At 36.4% G+C, this 24,009-nt stretch overlaps 1 protein-coding gene across 2 annotated transcripts in view; it reads left to right on the plus strand.

Moving 5' to 3' along the window:
* Nucleotides 1-19,202: 19,202 nt before the first annotated feature.
* Nucleotides 19,203-24,009, plus strand: part of haao (3-hydroxyanthranilate 3,4-dioxygenase) — a 28,035-nt gene continuing 23,228 nt past the window's right edge. Inside the window, exons 1-2 of one of the 2 annotated variants that reach the window (XM_084391402.1) lie at nucleotides 22,959-23,124; nucleotides 23,218-23,296. In XM_084391402.1, the coding sequence (XP_084247528.1) occupies nucleotides 23,036-23,124; nucleotides 23,218-23,296 (168 nt within the window). In that variant the 5' untranslated portion in view covers nucleotides 22,959-23,035. Of the gene's footprint in view, nucleotides 19,248-22,958; nucleotides 23,125-23,217; nucleotides 23,297-24,009 lie in introns of those variants that run through there. The other variant, XM_084391403.1, reaches the window with a different exon arrangement.

Consider the following 24,009-nt stretch of genomic DNA (forward strand, 5'->3'; position numbering starts at 1 on the left):
TTCACTACTTACTATTTACCTGAGCATTCAGTATTGTGCAATATAGCATACAGAAGGTGAGGGACATTTTTGGGGGAAAGAAGTGCTGCATTTTATCTTTTAAACATGTGACTTTTCATGAATATTCTATAATCCAAGATGGCCACCACTATATGACGTCATAATATGCAAATTAGATGGGAAAATGTAATTCCTACATAAACTTTGGGTCATCCTTAATATTTCTCTAATTTACAGAAAGTCTCTATCTTTTATCACTTTTAATATATAGCCTTTTGAAATTAAGATGTCAAAATCGAACGTTTTAAGAAAAAACCTCTGGCGCCTAAAGGGTTAATATGTTTATAAGCAACTGAAAAAAGCACAAATGTCAGGGCATGTCAGAAAATCTCAAGGACCCCAAAAACACCTTAGACCCCAGAGGGTTAATAGCAGTGAGCTTAACTCGCCTGATCTAGCATCTAGGACACTAAAATAACGGGCACCAGCTAGCTTGGACGTTATATCTTCGAGAGTAGGTAATGGGTAATGAGGTCGCTTAATGGCCTTGTTAAGGTCCCTTGGGTCCAGACAAACCCTTAGCTGACCTGTGCGTGGTTTTTTAGCCACAACCATAGATTTAACCCATTCGGTAGGCTCGGTGACTTTAACGATGACATCTTGTCTTATCATGCTCTCAAGCTCCTCTTTGAGACGGCTGCGTAGTGCGAGAGGAACACGTCTGGGTGGGTGGACAACTGGGGTTGCATGTGGATCTAAGTGTATGGTACACTCACCAGGAAATAGTCCAATTCTCTTTTGGCACTTCCATCTGTGTTTCTGTAACTGATAGTACTAATTTGATGAGGACAAAGTCAATGCATCCTTTTAGACCTATGACAGGGGGTGCATTTGTGTCAACTACATAAAATGTCATAGCCATCTCAATGTCTTTGTGCTTGCATTTCAGGTCACATTTGCCTTTTACCGCCAGGCGTTCACCACCATAGCCAAACAAGGTGCGAGATGTCGGCTGCAGAGTGCACTGAGTGTTCAGCTTGTCATACTCATATAGGGGAATGACGTTGGCAGATGATCCAGTGTCTAGTTTGAACTTGACTTCAAGTTGTTTTGGACCTATTTTAATATACACAAAAGCTTGCTCTGTGTCTGAACTCTGTCTGCCCTGTGTTACTGAGTCAATAAACAGCTCTTCATACTCATCAACTTGGTCTGAGTTTTCTTCACTTATTGCATGGACAGTTTTCTCACAGCTGGAGCGACAGACTTTTGCAAAATGGTTTAATTTACCACATATTTTCAAGCGGGAAGGAAGTCGACCAGAAGTTGAAGCCGGCCGCGTGCCACCATCTTGTAGCAGAACGCTGTTAGCATTCCATTGACTCCCATTCATTTTGGCGTCACTTTGACAGCGAATAACTTTACATCTGAGGCGTTTGAAGACTCCATTTGGCCATTATTTATTTCTAAAGAAACACGACAAATGTATAAAATGCTCCATTACCTTGTATCTTACGTTACGGCCCCGTAGAAGCAGTTTTTGTAAAAGTAGGCTAACGATTGCGTCATAACCACGCGACTCTCTGTCGCACTGTAGAGAGATTACCGTATGGACAGGAGGAGAAGCTCGCGGGCAATCGGTGGGACGTGGAGGCAAAATGACAAAATTATTAATCAGAATACCTAGCAAAAGTTTCTCCTGCTCCAAGCTCATGGACAGCTCCTACTCACACTCTCCGTCTCTGCAAGTTTCGGAAGGGAATGATTCAGATTTCTCATGCCACAGCCACTAGAAGACAGACGGTTGCTCACGTCACATCTACGTCGTCAAGCTCTGTTTGAGTCTGCGCGTCAGGAACGGAAGTCCTAAAAAATCGCAAAAAATGGGCTTCACTTGTCTCAATTGAGTTCCAACGAGATGGCTCTGTCCACTTCTTATACTGTCTATGCATATTTTGCACACCTTTCCTTTTGCAGGACAGTGAGATCGATCAGCGTGAGGTTTGTTTCCACAGTAGCCGCATCCTTTGTGGTGCACTGGGGTAGCATTTCTAGGTTGCAAATTCTCGCTTTATCTCTTTGTGTATTTAGCGTTACGTTGCTTTGGAACAGCGCCTTTTGATGTATGGCGGAAGATTGCGTGCACTGCATGTTCACGTGAAGCACTCATGCTGCTTGAAATAGTTTTTAGCTGTGCTTGCGCCAACTCATGAGATCTAGCGACATCTATCGCTTTTTCGAGCGTTAACTCGGAGCCCACATTCAAAAGTTTCTCTCTCACTTTCGGTGAATGTATCCCGAACACAATGCCAGGGTTCGAAATGAGGGGGGTCTGGGGGGGTCCCGGACTCTCCATAAGTCATTAGGGACCCCCCATAAGAATTTATTTTTGGATTTTGGGGGGTCCCCGACAAATATATTTTAACATTAAAAATTGTGAAAATTATAGGTCTTTAGTGACGTTTTATATTTATAACAGTAATTCATTTATTTCCTAGCGCGAGGCAGCAATCAGGGCAGCTATTAGCCGAGTGAGTTCCTATACAGCGTCACAGATTGTTGTTGTGGTGCTCCCGCAGACACGTAGCTGAACGCGGCAAAACCAAACCTCACAAAGAGTGAAATCCTGTAAGTGCTTCGATTATATTTATATCTCTATAATTGCTTATAGTAAAATATTAGGAGTTCGAGTTCCTATATCAAAAGTTGCATTAACTAGATGCCCAGTGTAATGATTAGAAGAGTACGTTTGTCAACGTTTCTTGTTAGCTAAGTATGTGTATGAAGCCAAATGATCTGCCAGCTAACAGCAGACTATGGAAGCTTGTTTCCGCCACAGAGTGAAAAATAAAAAAGGTAATTCTGACGTTTTATCTCAGAATTACGTGATATAAAGTCGCAATTGCAGGTTATAAAGTCAGAATTGCGTGATATAAAGTCGCAATTATGTGTTATTAAGTCAAAATTGCGTGATATAAAGTCGCAATTGCGTGTTATAAAGTCAGAATTATGAGATATAAACTCGCAATTGCGAGAAATATACTTGAAATTATGACTTTTTTTCTCAGAATTGCATGTTTATATCTCGCAATTCTGACTTTATAATACGCAATTGGGAGATATAAAGTCAGAATTGCATGATATAAAATCTGAATTGTGAGATATAATTCTGAGGTAAAAAAAAATAATAATAAAGTCAGAATTGCTTTGCTTATAAAGTCAGAATTGCGTGATATAAACTCGCAATTATGTGTTATAAAGTCAGAATTGCGTGATATAAAGTCGCAATTGCGAGAAAAAAAGTCAGAATTCTGACTTTATATGACGCAATTGCGACTTTATTTCACGCAACTCTGAGAAATAAAGTCAGAATTGAGAGATATAAAGTCAGATTTGCATGAAATAAAGTCGCAATTGCATGTTATAAAGTCAGAATTGCGAGATGTAAACTCGCAATTGTGAGATAAAAAGTCGCAATTATCTTTTAAAATGTTTTACTCAGAGTTAGAGGGTTACCTGTTACATTATAGCCACTTCTCCAGACACCACTACAATACTGGGCCTAGCCCAAACCATGAAAAACATCCCAAGACCATTATCCCACCTTGAACACTTCAACATTGCTCCATATAATTTTGCCTACAGTATATAGTGTAGCAAGGTAGTCTTCAGAATTTTTAATAATTTAATAATTAAATTTTAGGGGACCCCCCAAGAGTCCTAAGTCATTTCGAACCCTGCACAATGCGATCGCGGATCATCTCGTCACTGTTTGCATAATTACAGTCCTTGACAAGCAGACGCAGGTCTGTCACAAACTGCTCAAAAAGCTCACAGTCTCCCTGCATTTTTTAATGGAATTTATAACGTGCAAATATCACATTCGCTTTGGGTTCAACGTATGCCGTGAAGCGGTCGTAATATGACTTTAAGATATTTGCTTCGTCTGCAGACAGTGACCATGTATTAAAAATATCACGGCCCTTCTCTCCGACCCATAGGAGAAGATAACTACATTTCTCATCCTCACCCTTTCTCTTCAGGGGTCCGCTGAACATCAGCTCTGCGTGCTGTTGAAACTTGCGCCATGCTTCAGGCAGGTTAGTTGCTTCCCAGTTCATCGTGGGCATTGGAACTCCAGCGGTATCCATCCTTGTTCATATGATCCGTTCACTCTGACACCATGTTATGCTTTCGTTATGATGATTACGTATTCAAGGAGACTCTGGGTGCACGCAGAACTAGTTGTATCATGAGAATTTATTAACTCGACTCAGACTCGCAACATGAGGTTAACTCTTCAGCAGCATAATACATACTAAACTATTAGAGCCAATTTGCATAAACTTTACTGACAAGTGCTATAGCCAATAAGAACACAGGATACGATGTCTCTGGCATGTGATTGCTTCTTAGCAGAATGTAAGAATACTACAAAGATGACTTGACTTGACAAGTGTGTTAATGATTAGTTAACTTGAAGTGTGCTATTTTGAAACAACTAATTTTGAACTAAGTATATTTTAGTTGTAATTAAATTGTAGTAAAGCATAACTTTAAGTGTGTTTAGGGTACTTTTGTGTACTAAATTGGGCCAACTTCAAGTATACTTAGTATACTTTAAGTATATGCCTGTGTAAGGGCTAATTACTTGCTTGATTAGTGATATTAAAGTGTACTTTATTTGTGTTATAAGTACATTACAAAATCATTATGAGTGTCTTCGAAACATACAAGCAATATACCATAATTGTATTTATATATTTTTAGTTTATTTTAATTAAAAAAATGTATATTTTTGGCAGTTTCACCTTTTGTTAGGATAGGACAGTAGCTAGACAGGAAGTGAGAGGAGGGACAGGATCAGGAAAGATCCACAAGCCGGGACTCGAACTCGGGTCTCAAAAAGCACACATGAGGCTATCGTGGTGTGATATGTAGATAAGTAGATAAGTAAAAAGTACAGGCTCATTAATACCTTTGGCTTATTCCAAATACTACAAATTGCATACTTTGTCTTCAATAACAAATGTACATTATTAGACAAATAAAACTTAGCTATACTTTGTACAAAATACTATTGTAGCTATAATGTATTTTGAAAGTATACTTTCAATGCATTGTTACAATGATCATTTCCAGCACACAGTTAAAATATACCTAAAATATATATTTTAATAAAGTGCAAATAAATACACCTAAAAAATAAAAATAAAAACTGAATTTTCACTTAAAGTATATTTTTAGAAAATATATTTTTAGAAAATATAAAGTACAATTACTTTAAAGTGTGTTAAAAGTTGTATTGTGAAAATAGGTAAAAGCATGATACTAATATACTTTTAATATATTTATAGAGTACAATTTTTGTTAGTATATTTGCAATGTACTATTGAAAAAGGACATTTATTTCACAATAAAGTATACTTTTTGGGGGTTGAAATGAGTGAAAGGTCTTAATTTTCAAACTTTTCAAAACTTTTCATTTTCAAAAGTCTGACAAGTCAAAGTGATCTGAAAGTGATCTGTGCTTCAAACGTAAATAAAATAAAATGAACAGAATAAAATAAAATAAAATGTTAATAAAAGTAGAAAATAAATTTGTAATTTTCTTCTTATTTCTGAAATATAAAGTTTAAAACAGTCCACATTAAGTAAAATGTGTGGACAGTGGATCTGTAAAATGAAATCTTATTTCAACATCCAAGAAAAAGTCAATAAGAGGGAAATGAACTACACTGCCACTAGCTGACAGGCCAGTGTAAGTGCTTTGTTAACGAGAAGTAAAAGGCCTTTTAGATATTCTTAGACTGCGATCTGCTGTTAGACTGAGGTACTACTACCAATTCAACTGAAATCCTGAAATCAGAATACAATCTATAAAATGTATAAACATATTTCACAAATTAAAATATCAGATTAACAGGTTAACAGGTTACATAGAAAAACATTGGAATCATTTATTTATATTGTATTAAAAAAACGTAAACAGCAAATAAATACACATGCAAATAATTAACTTAAGCAGTTTAAATTGTAAAACTGTTAACTCCCCATAACAAACTACGTTTTATTTTTCCAAAACGGGCTATTATTCAGCCTATAATTACTGCTAGACTGCTGAACATAAAGTTAATATTAGCAAAATTAAAAAAATACTGCTCCAGGTGAGGCTCGAACTCACAACCTCGGCATTGCTCTGCAACGTACTGCTGTATAAGTACCGCGCGCTAACCGATTGCGCCACTGGAGCGTCGCTCACATTGGCTGCAATCAGATATATCATGACAAATATATGTGCTATTCATACATAATATTTATCTCATTGCGACATGTTTATGCAACAATTATATTCTGATGGTGCTATTGAGCGTTGTTTTTCATGTGTTTTAACTTGCTGTGAAAGTTAGAAACAGCATACTGAAGTGTGTAGATGTGTAGGCTATATGGATTTAGTATTGTAAACGGCAGTTAAAAATGTCATCGATTTTGTGAACGTTTTGTGAAGAAATAAATTATTTCTGTTGAATGCTAGTATCGTGATATTATCAGAGACTAACAGCAGCATTTTGTACTATTGCAGATGCTATAGCAAGACAGCTAACAGCAGTGGCCTTTACGAAGCACGATGAGATAACATTATTATAAGAAAGCACTATTAAAATATAGGCCTAAATCAAGCTGCATTTCTTCAATTTCACAATTTGTAATAGATAATGCAGCATGCTTCTGCTTCAGTGATAAAATCTGTCTGTTACCAACGTACTACCAAACAACAGTGATGAGTTGCTCTGTTACGGTCCCAGCAGAGTTAGAAATACAATGTCCTCACTTACCAAGACTTATATTACATGGCCAGTAATTCAGTTCTGCAAAACTGTTGGTGAATGGTGACCTGTTGTCTGTGTTGTGTTCAGTACACTTGCCACTTATTCTATGCACAGGCAGAACAATTGTAATGATTACAATATGACTCCCTCTACAGGTCACTTTCTTCCTGTGAATTGTTTCTCGTCAGTGTTTACATTGCTGTATCTAATTAGTTGAAAAGTAGTAATAATAATGTTATAATTAATGTATTAACAATATTGTATTGGTATATGTTATAAAAAGATATGACAAAGGCCTATCAGTAGAAAATGACAAAGTTTTAACCCAGGGTCACCCTTAGGCCTTTACATAAATTATAAAGCATTTCATCAAAACACATGCATCAGGTCACATCCCTGCCAAATATTTTAATATGGCCTAATATGTTTACACCTTGAATAGGGGAGAGCAGGTATGGTTGCAACATAGCATATTTCTCCAGTCAGGAATGAGCTAGGGAGATGATATTCATATTACTCATGCTCAGTTAGCCCCCCTTCCTTCCTGGATTAAAGCAGCATGTGAATATTCCTTCTGCAAAAAAAAATTAATTTCAAGTTAAAAAAGTGATTTTTTTCTTTTATGATCAGATTTTTTGTCATACTGTCTAAACTGTTTGTGTGAAGCATTGTAAAGTCATATTATTTGAATCAAGTTTTTTTTAGCTTCTAAGGCATAGCTAGCATGTGTCAAAGCTGTGTAAAGCTAACAAAGGAAGTTTTATCATGGCTGTCATGCTATTGCAACTCTTATCACAACATTGATGTACATTTTTTTTATAATATTAAAAAATTATAATTTTAAGTATTACAGTTTTTCTCGATTGCTTAAACACTATAACCAGGATTTTGAACAAAAATTTCAAAACCATAATGCCATTTATCAAAAAGCACACCCATTTCCCTAAACTATAAACAAAATTCCCTGTTTTGACACATGAGTCAGATTTGTTGAACTGTCACTGCAAAACTCTACACACAAATCCCTTCATTTCTCATTGCCTAGACCATGTTGTCATTTAGAAAGCACTAGCATTCAAAATTGTTCACTCAAGTCAGCACAGCTTCAGCTCAGTTAGCACTCAGTTACCCAAGTGGAAACACTAAGAGTCAAAATTTAACACACATCAATCAGAACCTTCAATAGATATATAAAATGGCCCAAATCAGTTTATTGAGTTTTGGAACAATGGATCCAGAAAGACATGAAGGAAGAGATCGAGGAGGGATAAGAAGGAGGAGGAGGAAGGGCAAGAAGACAAGCAGTCTCAGATGAAATTTAATCCACTCTAGTTGCCCATGTCTTTGTCAATGGTATGACTGAGGGAGGCTGGGCTACGAGTAAGGCCAAATTTGAGTCGCTTTACTGTCGCCTCGAGAACCTTCAGGGAGGTGTGGTGGCAAACAAAATTCTATCACTGAATAAGAGACAAACATTCCCAATAGTCTTTGATGAGGTTTATTTTCTTGCAAGAAAAGGCCAGCAGTTGTACAGTCACACAGAGTGGCTGCAGAGTGTGACAGTGAAGGGAGGGCATCCTTCATCCTTTATAGTCTTGACTCCCAGAATGTTATCTTTCTAGGCCAATGATGGTATTTCAAAGTGTGGAACATTCTTAGACTTGTTCATCATATTGTAACCTTGAGGTTACATATAAGGTTTGCTTGTGCTCTTTTACTGTCATATGATGGTCACACACATCTTAAGTAAATATAAAAAAATGTTTAGAGGAGAGTGTAAAAAAAAGAAGGAAAAAAAAAAGGGGGGGGGGGGGGGGGTACCACAAGCAACATAACTTACCAGTTTTGGAAATGTTGTTTTGAATTTATTGCACCAGTGTGTAAGACTATGTTGTAGTGTGTGTGATTTTGAGGGCTTGTGTGTCCTGTCTGAGGTCAAAGTTTGGTTTTTCAGCAAGAGCGAATGGTTTTGAGTGTAGAGCTTCATTTTGATCTGAATTTAGGATGTTTGGGGAATTGGGTGAGACGTTATGGATTTGTGTTTTCAGTTTTGAGAATATGAGGCATAGTTTCAAGAAATGTGTTTAAGCAATCGAGAAAAACTGTAATATGACACTTCCTTTGGATACTTTGGAACGCTGCTCGTGCTTTTGGGCAATTCTGGCCCTTTGGGTGTCCATTTTGTAACCAGTCTTGGCTATTTGGACAACGCAGACAAGGCTGATTGGAGCATGCACATTAACCGCGAAAAGCTTGGTTTATTCGCGGGGACTACTGCTGGATTTACGCTCGTTTGTTGTTATGCCAACTACCGATTCAACACTTTTGAAAAATGTTCAGAGGTGTCTCTTGGTTGGCTTCAGTCGGAAAAAGATCAACGAGAAACGGAGGAAAAGAGGTTTGAGAGGAGGATTTCTCAAAAGTCTACGGAGAAGAGGTATTATATTGCCTTTACCTGCCATCATTTTATCAAATGTTAGAACGCTAAGGAATTAAAATTGATGAGCTGTCTGCATTGATCAGATATGACGGGGATTATCGTCACACAAGCCTCTTTTGTTTTGCTGAGACGTGGTTCTCCCAGGAAATAACGGATGTTCATCTGGATGGTTTTACATTGATCCGATTTGATCGAGATGCTCTTAAAACGAAGAAAAATGTTGGTGGGGGGCTTTGTATGGCTGTGAATAACAGATGGGCAACAAACAAAACCCCTCAATTCTCCTGCAAAATGAAACTTTACATTCAAAACAATGTTATTTCTTCTCAAAATGGTATTTTGTTTTCAAATGACACACACAAACCATCATATGAATAGACATTTATAAGAACCAGTTGAACACTGATGTGCTCAATGTAAAACACTATGATGAATGGAAAACACTTCTTCTCCATTCATCATAATGATTTAGGCCTTTTTTTTTGTTCAGTGTTACACTTACAGTACTACAGACAGTACATACATAAGTGTGTTGTAAAATATCTGAGAATATTGTTTTTATACTCAGAACACACAAATACACGGTAACGAATATATTTTATTTTTCCCACAAAAACAATGTACACAGTGTACATCCCAACCATCACAAAGTACATAGGGTGGTCTACATACAAAACAACAGAAGAATTTACTGTATACAGTTACAGTAATAAAAAAAAAAATCCAATGTTGGCATCCATTGCTCCATTGAAGAGCTGACCTGTTGCCCTTTAATGCTAAAGCTCTGATTGCTAATTGTAAAACTGTGTGACGGGTGTTTGCCCATGTGATGAGTCAGTGTGCATATTTGAATGGCAGTGTGTTCCTTGTGAAAACAAGAGATTTTCTGCATGAAAATTGTGCCAAAAGCAGAGAATTGTGTGTAGTGTTTTGAAAAAGGTGTGTTTTAGAACTGCAATTTGAGTGTAAAGCAGGAATTGTGCTTGTAGTTTAGCAGAATTGGTTCAGGGGGTTGGTGAATGAGTTACATGTTGTGGTCATTGTGTCTCAAGTACCAGAAAATGTGTGTAAACAATTGAGAAAAACTGTAATACTAGTAAAATTAAAGAAATGTGCTGTGGGCCTAATAATGCAAGTATATTTTTTGAGCCTTTGTCAATTAATGGAAAGGAATTTCAGCAAGTAGGATCTTTTAAATATCTAGGTACAGAAATTGATCACAAGTTTACATTTGATAAGCATGCAAATAGTGTTTTTAAGAAGGTTTACCAAGGTCTAGGCTTGTTAACTGAGGAGTTTTGATATTGAAAAGGACATTCTAATAGTAGTATATAAATCACTAGTTGAATCTGTGTTCTACACCTATTATATAATCTACACCTATTATATCCATAGACAGTATATAAACTGGACACAGCGACCCCATTGGATTCAACGGAGACAAGTGAAGTCAATTAGAAGCTCTCACTTCCTGGGGGTCGAGCGTACTGCGCAGACTCAAACTGAGCTTGATGACGTAGATGTGACGTGAGCAACCCGTTTGTCTTCTAGTAGCTGTGCCAAGAGAAATCTGAATCATTCCCTTCCGAAACTTGCAGAGACGGAGATCGTGAGTTGGAGGTGTCCATGAGCTTGGAGCAGGAGAAACTTTTGCTAGGTATTCTGATTAATTATTTTGTCATTTTGCCTCCACATCCCCCCGATTGCCCGCAAGCTTCTCCTCCTGTCCATACGGTAATCTCTCTACTGTGCGACAGAGAGTCGCGCGGTTATGACGCAATCGTTAGCCTATTTTTACAAAAATTGCTTCTACGGGGCCATAACGTAAGCTACAAGGTAATGGAGCCTTTTATACATTTTTGTGTTTCTTTAGAAATAAATAATGGACAAATGGAGTCTTTAAACGCCTCAGATGTAAAGTTATTCGCTGTCAAAGTGATGCCAAAATGAATGGGAGTCAATGGAATGCTAACAGCAGGTGGGGGTCGGCTAAATCAATGGCAGTGCCCGGGGAAGCTTCAAAATAATATGAAACCCTGCCCCCCTGATTATATCCTGGTTCAACTCTCTCTCTGTTAAAGCTGCAGTCCACAGTTTTTCCTCTTTGTCGCCATCTCTGTTCTAAATCTGCAATTGCAGTTATTTGCGGAATTATCAACTTTACGTGGGTTGTGCCTCGGCACGGCACTGCGCAGATGAATCCAGTGTTTTGAGGAGAATGTGCTGCTGTCAGTCACTGCGCCGGTGTGGATATTGTCATTCAGAATCACAGATTCTACTTTTTGGAAGCATGACCAACATAAGAATTTTCACCGAAAAATTTCATCTGAACAAGTAAGTAACATCCACTTTTGTTCTGACCAACTAAGGGAAAAAAAGCATTGCAGTAAATCGCGCTGATTAAATCTAACGATCGCTTATCATATCACGTCAAACCGTGCAAATTATACTTTGTTCTCAAATTGTTAATTTTAACAACATCAGCATTGCGTGACTACATTTAATGCCCTTGCAGTCTCTTTTTTTATGTAGCCACTCCAAAGTCCAAAGTCTTTTGCATTTTACAATGGGTAAATCTCCAGCTGTCACTGGTGATTGTCGTTTGAACCTTTCTGGATCCGCCATCAAATAAGTTTAAAGCTACACTGACTGTGTAATATTTTAAGTTGATTTTTGATTTTTATAATCAAAATTAAACGTTCTCATTAATGTGTAATCACTTCAACCAACTAATTAAGTATTCTCGTAAGTGTATAATCTGCCATTTAGAATACATACAAGGAGAGTCACGGGAGGAGCTAGAAAGTAATATTCAGTTGGTAGTCATATACAATTTCACCGCTAGATGGGAGTAAATCCTACACAGTGTAGCTTTAATTATATCAAGTGCTGTGAGAAAAGGCTATAAATCTTCACCTCCAACATCCTCACAAGCAATATAGCCTACTAGCCGAGACACCTTCTTTATGTGTACAGATGTGACGTAATGACGCAAAGACATGCTCGAATTTCCCACGGAAATCCACCAGTACCACTTGAATTAAAAACATTATTACAATCTTACCGTTTTGAATCGAGCTAAGGCAAGCAGATAGTTTTGAACACTGGCTGGTTATGTACTTGCTCAAACATTTATTTTGGATAATTTTTAACCCAAAAGTGTTACGGACTGGAGCTTTAAGAGTAAAAACAGACTCTTAAAGATTATAAATTTGGCTAGTAAAATAATTGGGGAAAAACAAGGATTACTTACGGATCTAAAGTAAAAAGGAAAGCCTCTGTTATTGTGACAGATTCTTCTAATCCCCTGCATAGCACATGTCAGTTACTTCCTTCTGGCAGACGGTATAAAGTTTAGTGAAAAAGGCCAAATTTAAGACTTTTATTCCAACTGCTATTGGTATTTTCATAAGAATTGTGTAGGTTTTGGTTTAAAAAATGTATGTTATGTGTTGTTATTGTATTGTTTGTTGAGGCTTTGTCTAAAGAAAAATTTCTAACCCTGTGGGGATAGACAATAACGTTTTTGAATTGAATTGAATTGAATTGAATTGAATATGTAATTACTACATCTGTAATTAATTTCTGTTATTAAATCTATTACACTGTTGATTCTTCCTTTACACCTTAACCATCCCTTACACCTAACCATATACCACAAAACCTGTCCGTAAGCTTACTCGTATCACACAATTGCTGCAAAAGTGTTTTGCAATACAATATGAACACAATAAGAGGGGGGAGAGCTAGATGGCGGAGTGAGCAGTCGTAAAAGTTGCAGGGTCCGACAGAAAAAGTGATTTTGACATCCAAAACAGTTAATTTTGAACAACAGTCACCCCTCAAGCCATTGTGAGGTAAACAACACTCTTAAAATACTATTTTGAGACACTTTTTTGAAAAGACGCACAAAATAATACACTCGAAAAAAATGGCTAACACTCAGGATCAAGCTTGCTTTAATGAACATGACTGCAGCGTGGATGGGATACGTGAGGCATGTTTTGACGAATTTGTTGAAGAAGAGATGCAGATGGCAAAACCTCTGAGCGACCACACTCCGTTACAAAGTCCAAATCCAAAAAAACTGAAGAGGAGAGATGAATCAAAAGAAGTAAGCATGGAAAGCATATATGATGCTATTCACACTCTGTCACAAAGATTTGAGGAAAGACTGGACGCGTTTGAAAGAAAGTTTGAAAACTTTGAACAGCACATCCAAAATAACGAAAAAGAGGTGACAGAAAATAAAAATGAAATAATTCAACTCAACGCGCAAGTGGATAGGCTGACAAAAGATAACAAGGAGCTGAAGGAAAGATGCCGGGAAATCGAGCGATACGGAAGACGATGGAATCTCAAATTGATCGGACTACCGGAGAAGGAAAACGAGGATACAAGAGAGAGGGTGATCGGTATTCTCACAAGAGTGATCCCGATTTCAGTGGAGAAACTACGAGACAAGGTTGATACTGTCCATCGTCTGGGAAAGAAAGATGATCCCGCCTTCAACATGAGACCACGACCGATCATCATGCAATTTGGTATGCGGACGACGAGGGACGAGATCTGGAGGAGGTCGAGGGAGGCCAGAGTCTGCAAGGAGCTGCATGTCCAATTCAGACAGGACTGGTCGAAAGAAGATCGTGAAGCCCGGGCAAAGTTGTATCCGACGGTACAGGAGGCCAGACGCAACGGGAAAAAAGCTTACTTGAAGGAAGGGTATGCTATTATAGACGGAAAAAGAGTGGAGGCACCTTTCACAGGTTAAGTAGTGTCATCACCTTGATTCAGAAAGTTTGATTAAGGGGACTGTTACTGTTAATGTCAAAGTTTAAATCTATGACAGATTGTTCATTCCTGCCTTAAATCCTTTTTTTAAGCGCATTTAAGAGCGTGTATTTTGTTTTATTCGTATGTCTATTGTTTTTAGTTCTTTAAATGTTCGAGGTTTAAAAAATAACATTAAGCGTAAGGCCATTTTTTTATTTTGTAAGGAAGTCAAAGAATCAGAATCAGAATCAGAAAGAGCTTTATTGCCAAGTGTGCTTGCACCCACAAGGAATTTTTCTTGGTACTGAAGCTTCCAGTGCACATATACAAATACAAATACAACAAGAACATAGTAATACAAATTCTAAGAATGAAAATATATAAAAAATAAATAAAAATAGTATAAAAGTAAAAAAGTAGGGTCACAGTTGGGTTTAGTCTGAATAAACATTTACAGATTATGAACATATTTACAGTATTTTGAGTAGTATGAATAATATAAATATCACCTGAATTAGAGAATATTACACTAGACAGTGGGAGTCTAGCGCATGTTACAGATTATAAACATATTTACAGTATTTTGAGTAGTATGAATAATATAGATATAAATATCACCTGAGTTTATTGCACTAGACAGTGGGAGTATTGCACTTACAGGCATATGCTTTGGGGGGCATGTTAAGTGTTCAGAAGGGAAATGGCCTGTGGAAAGAAACTGTTCCTGTGCCTGGAAGTTCTTGTGGCCAGTGATCTGTGTCGCCGTCCTGACGGTAACAGTTCAAACAGGGGGTGTCCAGGGTGAGTGGAGTCTGTGATGATTTTACCTGCTCTCTTCCTCACTCTGGAAGAGTACAGGTCCTGGAGAGAGAAAGCTTGGAGAAAGCCAACCTTATTTTGATACAAGAGTCACATTCTAACAAGGACGATGAAAAATTCTGGAAGCAACAATGGGGAGACAATATTTTGTATTCACATGGAACTTCTCATTCTGCAGGAGTGATGATTTTATTTTTAGGTTTATAGGGAAAGTTATTGATTATAAAAGTGATGAAGCAGGTCACTGGCTAATGGTTGTGGTGGAAGTATTTGATTTTAAAATGATTTTGATTAATGTATATGGGTACAACAACAGGTCTCTCAATAAAAATATGATGTTAAAGTTAACTCAATCTATCAGGGAATGGAGTGCAACTTATGGTACGGCATAATAATTGGAGGTGATTTTAATATAACACCTAATTCCTGGCTTGACAGAAAACCTCCCAAGGGGTTACAACCAGAATATAATGACATGTTAAATAATTTTTGTTTATCCAATAACTTGGTAGATTATTGGAGAGTGACACACCCTAACACAATGCAATTTACATGGATTAGCCCAGCAGATGCTAACCTATGCTCAAGGTTAGATTATTGGCTTGTGTCTCCAAATATTACTAATCTTACACCAAAATGTGATATTCAATCATCTCCTCTTACGGACCATTGTCTTATTGGTTTGTCACTCTCAATAGTCAAACAAAAACAAAAATCAAACAATATTTGGAAATTCAACAATACCTTGTTGCTGAACGAAGAATTCTGTAGCCAGATTAGAATAATATGTCTTGAAATTAATGACATGGATTTGTCAGATATAAGTAAATGGGAGTGGTTTAAATTTCAAGTAAAGCAACAAGCTATTGAAACTGGAAAGAAAATAGCCGACAATCGTAAACGTAAACAAAAGGAAATAGTTGAAAAGATAAGTTTATTATGTGGAAAACCTAACATAACTGTAGAAGAGACACAAGAGTTACACATGCTTCAGAACCAACTAGATGTTATATACTTGGAGAAGGCAAAAGGCGCCTTTGTAAGATCAAAAGCCAAATGGATTGAGCAGGGGGAAAAAAAACTCATCATATTTTTATAGCCTTGAAAAACGGAGACAGACTAAAAAATGTATAACAAAATTAAACCAAAATGGAAATATTATTCAAGACACAAATAAAATAACAGAGGAAGTATGTCAGTTCTATAGCAACTTATATACGAAAAAAATTCAGAGTGACGATTGTGATGCCTTTCTGAAAAGTGTAAACGAAAATGTAACAAAACTAACAGATGAAGACAAATTGTTATTAGAAAGAGATGTAACATTAACAGAAATTGAAACAGCTTTAAAACAAATGAAAAACGGTAAATCACCGGGCATTGATGGTTTATCTATAGAATTTTTTAAGACTTTTTGGACAGATATAAAAAAATTATTATTTAACGCGTATCTCGATTGCATAAAAAATGGTCAGTTATCCCCTACAATGAAAACTGGTCTGATAACCTTGTTGCCCAAACCCAATAAAGACTTATTACTATTAGATAATTGGAGACCTATAACTCTACTTTGCAATGATTATAAATTACTAGCTTTGGTATATGCTAACAGAGTAAAAAATGTCTTGAACAATTTAATAGACGAATTTCAGTCAGCTTTTATTAAAGGTAGACATATTCATAACAATGTGAGACTAATTATGGACATGTTAGATTACCAGAGCCTTATTAACACAGAAAGCCTAATATTGTTTATTGATTTTTTCAAGGCATTTGATTCTATCGAGCATGACTTTTTACTGAAATCGCTCCAACTTTTTGGGTTTGGCAACAACTTTTGTAGGGTAATCAGAATGTTTTATGACCAAATATAAAGTTATATTTCACTTCAATCAGACATCACTCCAAGAATCAATGTCTCTTGTGGAATAAGACAAGGGTGCCCAATTTCACCAAAATTATTCATTCTCTGTACGCAGCTTTTGGCCTATTTTGTAGTAAATAATAAAGACATTGAAGGGATAAAAGTTTGTGACACCGAATTGAAAATAAGCCAATTCGCAGATGATACAGTGATATTTCTAAAGGACAAATCAATTCTTCAGAAGGCTTTAAATGCGATTTCTGTTTTTTCAAGGGCATCAGGCCTTTGCCTTAATCTAAAAAAATGTGAAATATTACCCTTGTATAATTGCACTGAGACAGACTTGGAGATGATTCCAGTTAAGAATGATGTTAAATACTTGGGCATTCATTTATCTAAAAACTTGGCAATAAGAGAATCCAAAAATATCACAGAGAAATTTGAAGAAATAAAAAGAAACCTAAATCATTGGTTAACAAGAGACTTAACTATTTTAGGACGTAACATATTGTCAAAATCAGAAGGAATTTCTAAATTAATTTACCCAAGCTATTCTCTCTATATTAGTTCACAAAACATAAGAAAAGCAAATACTATAATTTACCAATTCATTTGGCGTAATAAAACGCACTACATCAAAAAATCACAACTTGTAAAGGACTATAATAAAGGGGGGTTAAAAACAATTGATTTTGAATCTATGGTTGGAGTTTTTAGAGTTAACTGGGTAAAAGCCTTTTTAGATAAACCTGATTCTATATGGTATCATATTCCCAAAAATATTTTTGATAAAGTGGGAGGCTTAGAGTTTCTTTTAAAGTGCGATTTCGAGGTATCCAAATTGCCAGTAAAACTGTCTGAATATCATAAACAAGTTCTTCATTACTGGAAGATGGTATTTACTCATAATTTTACACCACATGGCTCCACCTTGTGGAACAACAGAGTGATAACAATAAGTAGAAAGACACTTTTTTTTCAGAAAGTGGTTTGAAAAGGGAATCATTTTCATCACAGATATATTAGATGAACAAGGTAATTTTCTTAGGTTTACGGATTTTAAAACAAAATTTAATATACAAAGTTTAATAAGGGATTATAATAAGGTATGTAAAGCAATACCAATAGCCCTATTAAAGATGATACAAAACTATTTACATTATTCCAAAAGTCAAATAAATTTGCCTAAACTGCAACTAAACCAAATTCCCCTAAATAGCAAAAAATGTAATAATAATTGTATTAGCAAAATATTCAAATGTAAACTATTTCATGATTTTGACCAAAATATAAAAATAAGGCATTATGATGACAAAATAACAAATAAATACATCAAATTCATGAAATGGCCTATACCTCCTAAAATCAAAGAAATGCAATTCAAAATTATAAATGGATATTATCCAGCAGCAGCAATGCTTAAAAAGAGATTTGGTTTTGAAGTGGAGCCATGTGTGTTCTGTTCCCAGGAAGATGAAACTATTGAACATTTGTTTTTCTCTTGTTCAGTGATAAAAATATTCTGGCAAGATGTCATGAATTGGCTGGAAACAAAAATGGAGAGAATTACACAATTAAAGCTAGAGCAAATTCTTTTTGGTAATGAAAACCTTCCGAAGGAATTTTTTAGAATGTACAATATCATAACAATTATGGGTAAATACCATATTCATAAATGTAAATGGCAAAACAAAAATCCATCCCTAATGGTGTTTAAAATTGAACTGAGGGAATACTTTGCTTCTTTGAAACTTCTGAAAGACTCCAGTGATAACATTTACTCTCTATGTGAAGATGTCTCAAAATATTTGTCATTATAACTTGTAAAGCTTCCATGTAACTTTATTTTAAGAATATATGAAGATTGAGGACAATATATGTATGTGAACAGCTTTGACATGCCTTATGGACTGAAGAGCCTTTGCTTAATTTATTTTATTTTACATTTATTTGTATTTATTTTCTTTATCGGAATTTTGTTCCATCTAATTGTGTTTAACTATGTTCTGCACTTATGTCTCCCAACGAGAGATTTTGTAAATTGTGTTTTGTAAATAAGTGTGTATAATAAAAAAAAAAAAAAAAAAAAAAAAAAAAAAATGAACACAATAAGTACATTGTACCTAACAAATATTATTCTTAGTAGTAAGTAAAACGTTAAAACGTGACCCAATATTTGTTCAAAGTTTACACTAATTAAAATAAAAAATAAAACTTTTGTTGATTGTGGTGCTCTTGGCAGAAATCTCTTCTTGTGTTTTTTAACACTTTTCATCTGTTTGAGGGCCTCTCTGCTGAAAGTCTCCTCACAGCTTATATAAAATCTGTACTCTGACTTGGCTCTTCAAAGCCCTTCATTTCTGGTTTTAAGTTATTGCCTTAAAAAGGATTTGATATAAAAGATGACTGACAACGTGATCTCTAATGCATTCCCTGCAAATGAGGAATTCATGCATCAGACGGAACTAAGGTCATATCACTTCCTTTTTGTATGCAAAGCTACCACTTCACTCTCAGTTTGGTAAGTTTTTTTTTTATTTTTCATAATTCAAGCAGATCATTCTGACAGTTTGTAGTCCTGTAGTCACAATTGCAATTTTTTAAAAACACATTTCAATGTTTATAAGGTTTGCTTATTGAATGAAATAAGGGTTTCAGTGGAAATTATATAACTACTGTAGGAAATAGATCATGCTTTCCTTTTCATTTCACAATCCTTTTCATGAACACCTAACACAGAAATAGATTTTATATTTTCGACTTTGAATGATGCATTAATAATGTGGTATGGTATTCATAAATGCTACCACATGTCATTTTGGTTTTGTTTCATTAATTCAAATACAGTTGGCTGGACAATACAACATAGCTTCTATGAGGAAACAAGAGGTTATGTAATGTTAATGAGGAAGACACCCGGTTTCACTTCCACCTTTTTATATATGGTTCATGAGCCTTTTTTTTTTATTATTACATTCTAATGGCAAGGACATTTTTAAACAGCTCGTTAAGGCTCTGTCCTCATCATCATGACTGCAACCCCATGGATTCAGTTGCTTGAAACATTCACAGAAATGCCCAGACATTAAAAATGTGCTTGTTTGTTTGATTGTTTTTTTTTTTTGTCTGATGGTCCAAACAAAAAGTGCAAATTAAAAACTCCTTTCATATTTCTGCAGACCCACTAACATTTGCAAAAAAAAAAACTGCTGAAAGCATTCTTTAGAAATGTTGGCCCATATTGATAGGATAGCATCTTGCAGTTGATGGAGATTTGTGGGATGCACATCCAGGGCACGAAGCTCCCGTTCCACCACATCCCAAAGATGCTCTATTGGGTTGAGATCTGGTGACTGTGGGGGCCATTTTAGTACAGTGAACTTATTGTCATGTGCAAGAAACCAATTTGAAACGATTCGAGCTTTGTGACATGGTGCATTATCCTGCTGGAAGTAGCCATCAGAGGATGGGTACATGGTGGTCATAAAGGGATGGACATGGTCAGAAACAATGCTCAGGTAGGCCGTGGCATTTAAACGATGCCCAATTGACACTAAGGGGCCTAAAGTGTGCCAAGAAAACATCCCCCACACCATTACACCACCACCACCAGCCTGCACAGTGGTAACAAGGCATGATGGATCCATGTTCTCATTCTGTTTACGCCAAATTCTGACTCTACCATCTGAATGTCTCAACAGAAATCGAGACTCATCAGACCAGGCAACATTTTTCCAGTCTTCAACTGTCCAATTTTGGTGAGCTCGTGCAAATTGTAGCCTCTTTTTCCTATTTATAGTGGAGATGAGTGGTACCCGGTGGGGTCTTCTGCTGTTGTAGCCCATCCGCCTCAAGGTTGTGCGTGTTGTGGCTTCACAAATGCTTTGCTGCATACCTCAGTTGTAACGAGTGGTTATTTCAGTCAAAGTTGCTCTTCTATCAGCTTGAATCAGTCGGCCCATTCTCCTCTGACCTCTAGCATCAACAAGGCATTTTCGCCCACAGGACTGCCGCATACTGGATGTTTTTCCCTTTTCACACCATTCTTTGTAAACCCTAGAAATGGTTGTGCGTGAAAATCCCAGTAACTGAGCAGATTGTGAAAGATCGTATTTCACAAACCCATGTGGGGCCTACATGGAAACTGAGGACAAAACTGGCTGGGTCCCAGTTAGATAGCTCAGGTCAAACCCATTTGGGGCCCACATGGCTGTGCTGGCTGGGTAGAACGCATGGAATATCTGAACAGGCTAGGTTTGTTGAGTGTGACATGTTTGGCTGCATGTTAGAAATATGACTAAGTCAAAAGAATGTTCGTCCAAAAAGTTAAGAGAAGATAACATCGGCCTTCTCAAACAAGGAACAAGATACAAAAAGATAGCGAAGGCACTAAATGTTCCTAGAGACACCGTTGGAAGCATAGTTAGCAAGTTCAAAGTTAAAGGGATAGTTCACCCAAAAATTGTAATTAGCCCATGATTTACTCACCCTGAAGTCATCCTAGGTGTATATGACATTCTTCTCGGAGAACAATCGGAGTTATATAAAAAAATGTCCTGGCTCTTCCAAGCTTTATAATACCAGAGAATGGCTATATGTCTTTGGAGGTCCATCAAAGCACATCTATTCATGATTAAAGTGCTCCACGCGTCTCCGGGGGGTTAATAAAGGCCTTCTGAAGTGAAGGGTTGCATTCATGTAAGAAAAATATCCATATTTAAAACTTTATGGACTAAAATAACTAGGTTCCGGCAGACAGCCGTACGCATCGATTTACGCCAAAATAGTAACCCTTGAATCCTTGAAGTTTTAAATATGGATATATTTTTCTTACACAAACACTTCGCTTCACTTCAGGAGGTTTCCATGCCAGACCTCCAAGGCATACACCACTACTGACCCAAAGCACAAGAAAAGTCCCTCAAAATCATATAAATAAGCCACAGAAGATTTGGGATTCTGTTCTGTAGAGCGATGAAACAAAACTAGAACTTTCCGGCCCTATGGATCAACGTTATGTCTGGAGGAAGAAGAATGAAGCATATGCCGAAAAGAACAGTCTGCATACAGTTAAGCATGGTGGTGGCTTGGTGATGCTCTGGGGCTGCTTTGCATCCTCTGGCACTGGAAACCTGCGCCATATGGAAGGCAAGATGGATTCACTGAAGTATCAGGAAATCCTAGAAGAAATTGTCATGCAGACAGTAATAATGCTGTGAAAATGACAAAATCTACAACATACTGTATTCAGATTCTACAGTAGGGAATTGTTGAGAATACAGTAATATTACTGTGAAAACAACAGAAATCATTTACAGTGAACCTATATTATATAAAGATAAATAGTAAGATAAATTAATTGCGATTAATCACGATTAATCACAGAAAAAATTGTGATTAATCGAGTAGAAAAAAATTCAGTAGAATCGATTCATCAAATGACAGCACAAAAATAATGCAGCAATAATAACGGAGTAGCACGTGCTTACTGTACGACTCTTTACCTTGATTACAATTCACACCCACCAAAACTTTACAGCGAGAAGTTGGTTTGCTTTATCCAGCCAAGAAACGTGGTTTGCGTATAATCTGGCCATACAGCGGTGGGCTTTCTTTTCATTAGAGGTGTTTTGGACTGATTGTTTGAATGCATTTGCTTACTGGATAATTGGACTATAAATTCAGATCAATGAGGCCTATATATCAGTCCGTTTCAAAAATGTACCTTGAAAAAACTTGCAAAATACAATTTTGTGAGAATCACCCTTCAATCTGTTGGTTATTGTTGGATATAGCAATGATGACAAAATGAATGTTTTAATCAAGATAAATGGTGTATGCTTAGTTTCACGATAAGTGTGCGATTAATCGCGAATTTATAAAAAATGTATTAAATGTATTAAAATGTATCTATTGAGAGCACTAGTTGGTTTATTGATTTTTAGTAGTGGGTAGGCTTATCTTTGGCCCAAAATCAAAACTTTATTTATTCACATATGTCAGGTCTTCAGTGTCTAATGGTGAGTCATTCAAATGCAAATAATTTATATCACATAAAAACCTGTAAAACAATGGTCTCTATATTAAAATCCAGGTTTATGCTGCAGTGTCCGCACTGAAAGGTTACTGTTGTGTAAACATGGATTTCAACCTCACAGTCACATACTGCATACATGAACACCACCCCTATTACTCATTAACTCAAAGGTTTGTCATAAATTCTCTGATGTAGTGATCCACTGCTCAGTTGCTGCCTAACCGGACAGATTCATTCAAGCATCTCGCTGTATTCCCAAATTAGAGAGAAAAATGACCAACCAATCTCTTCATGTAAACATTGACAAGTGGATTGCTGAGAATGAAAGTTCATTTTCACCACCTGTTTGCAACAAATTAATGTAAGTTGAAATGATCTTTGATCAACAAACAAAAAAATCTGTTTTAAAATCACATTTACAAACAATAACCCCTATCTTTACATGGTTCTCTAGGTTTTTTTATCAGTTGAATATTATGTATGTTGGTGGTCCAAACATGAGAAAGGATTATCACATTGAGGAAGGGGAAGAGGTAAGGTGCTACATGTACTACCAATTAAATAACAAATTTACATGACATGACAAGACTAGCTGACTTGATTTTCTCTTGATTAACTGATCTGCATTTTGGGAATCAGACTGCACCGAGAATGCTAACAGTTGATAAGAACAGAATTAGCCATGAGATTTACAAAAGGTTAGTGCTTGAGACTCAGAAGAGAAAATGGACAAGGGAGCAAAACTCATAACTAAAGATGATCTGAATATTGATAGTGCTATTTTTGCAGATTTTCTACAATTGCTTTGAAGCTTGATTGCTCTCCACGTTAATTGTTGCTAGTCAGGATTTACAGCACAAACGTGCACTACATTGCATTCTACTAATACTATTCCAGACTGGAGTAGTTTTACAAGTACACTTTGCATTTTTTTTAATGGGGACAGAGTCTATGTGAAGATGCAATTACCTGCTTTTAAGAGCATGTTTGTACCTAATATATTTTAGTGTCACTCACACTTTATTATCTTTCTTGATTTTACCATTTTTGGCTACAACACCCTGAACTATAATTTTTATTTATTTGTAACACCACTATAAAGTACATAACAACCAGCTTCGATTATAGGAATTTTGTTTAAAGTGATTATAAAAAATGTATCACGTCATCGCCTCTCCAAAGCCCCGCCCTTCAAAGACATGTTAGCCAACCTTATGTCAGCACTTCCTAACACACAAAATGATTT

Source organism: Rutilus rutilus (genome assembly GCF_951802725.1).
Source record: "Rutilus rutilus genome assembly, chromosome: 20".
Classification (NCBI taxonomy): Eukaryota; Metazoa; Chordata; class Actinopteri; order Cypriniformes; family Leuciscidae; genus Rutilus; species Rutilus rutilus.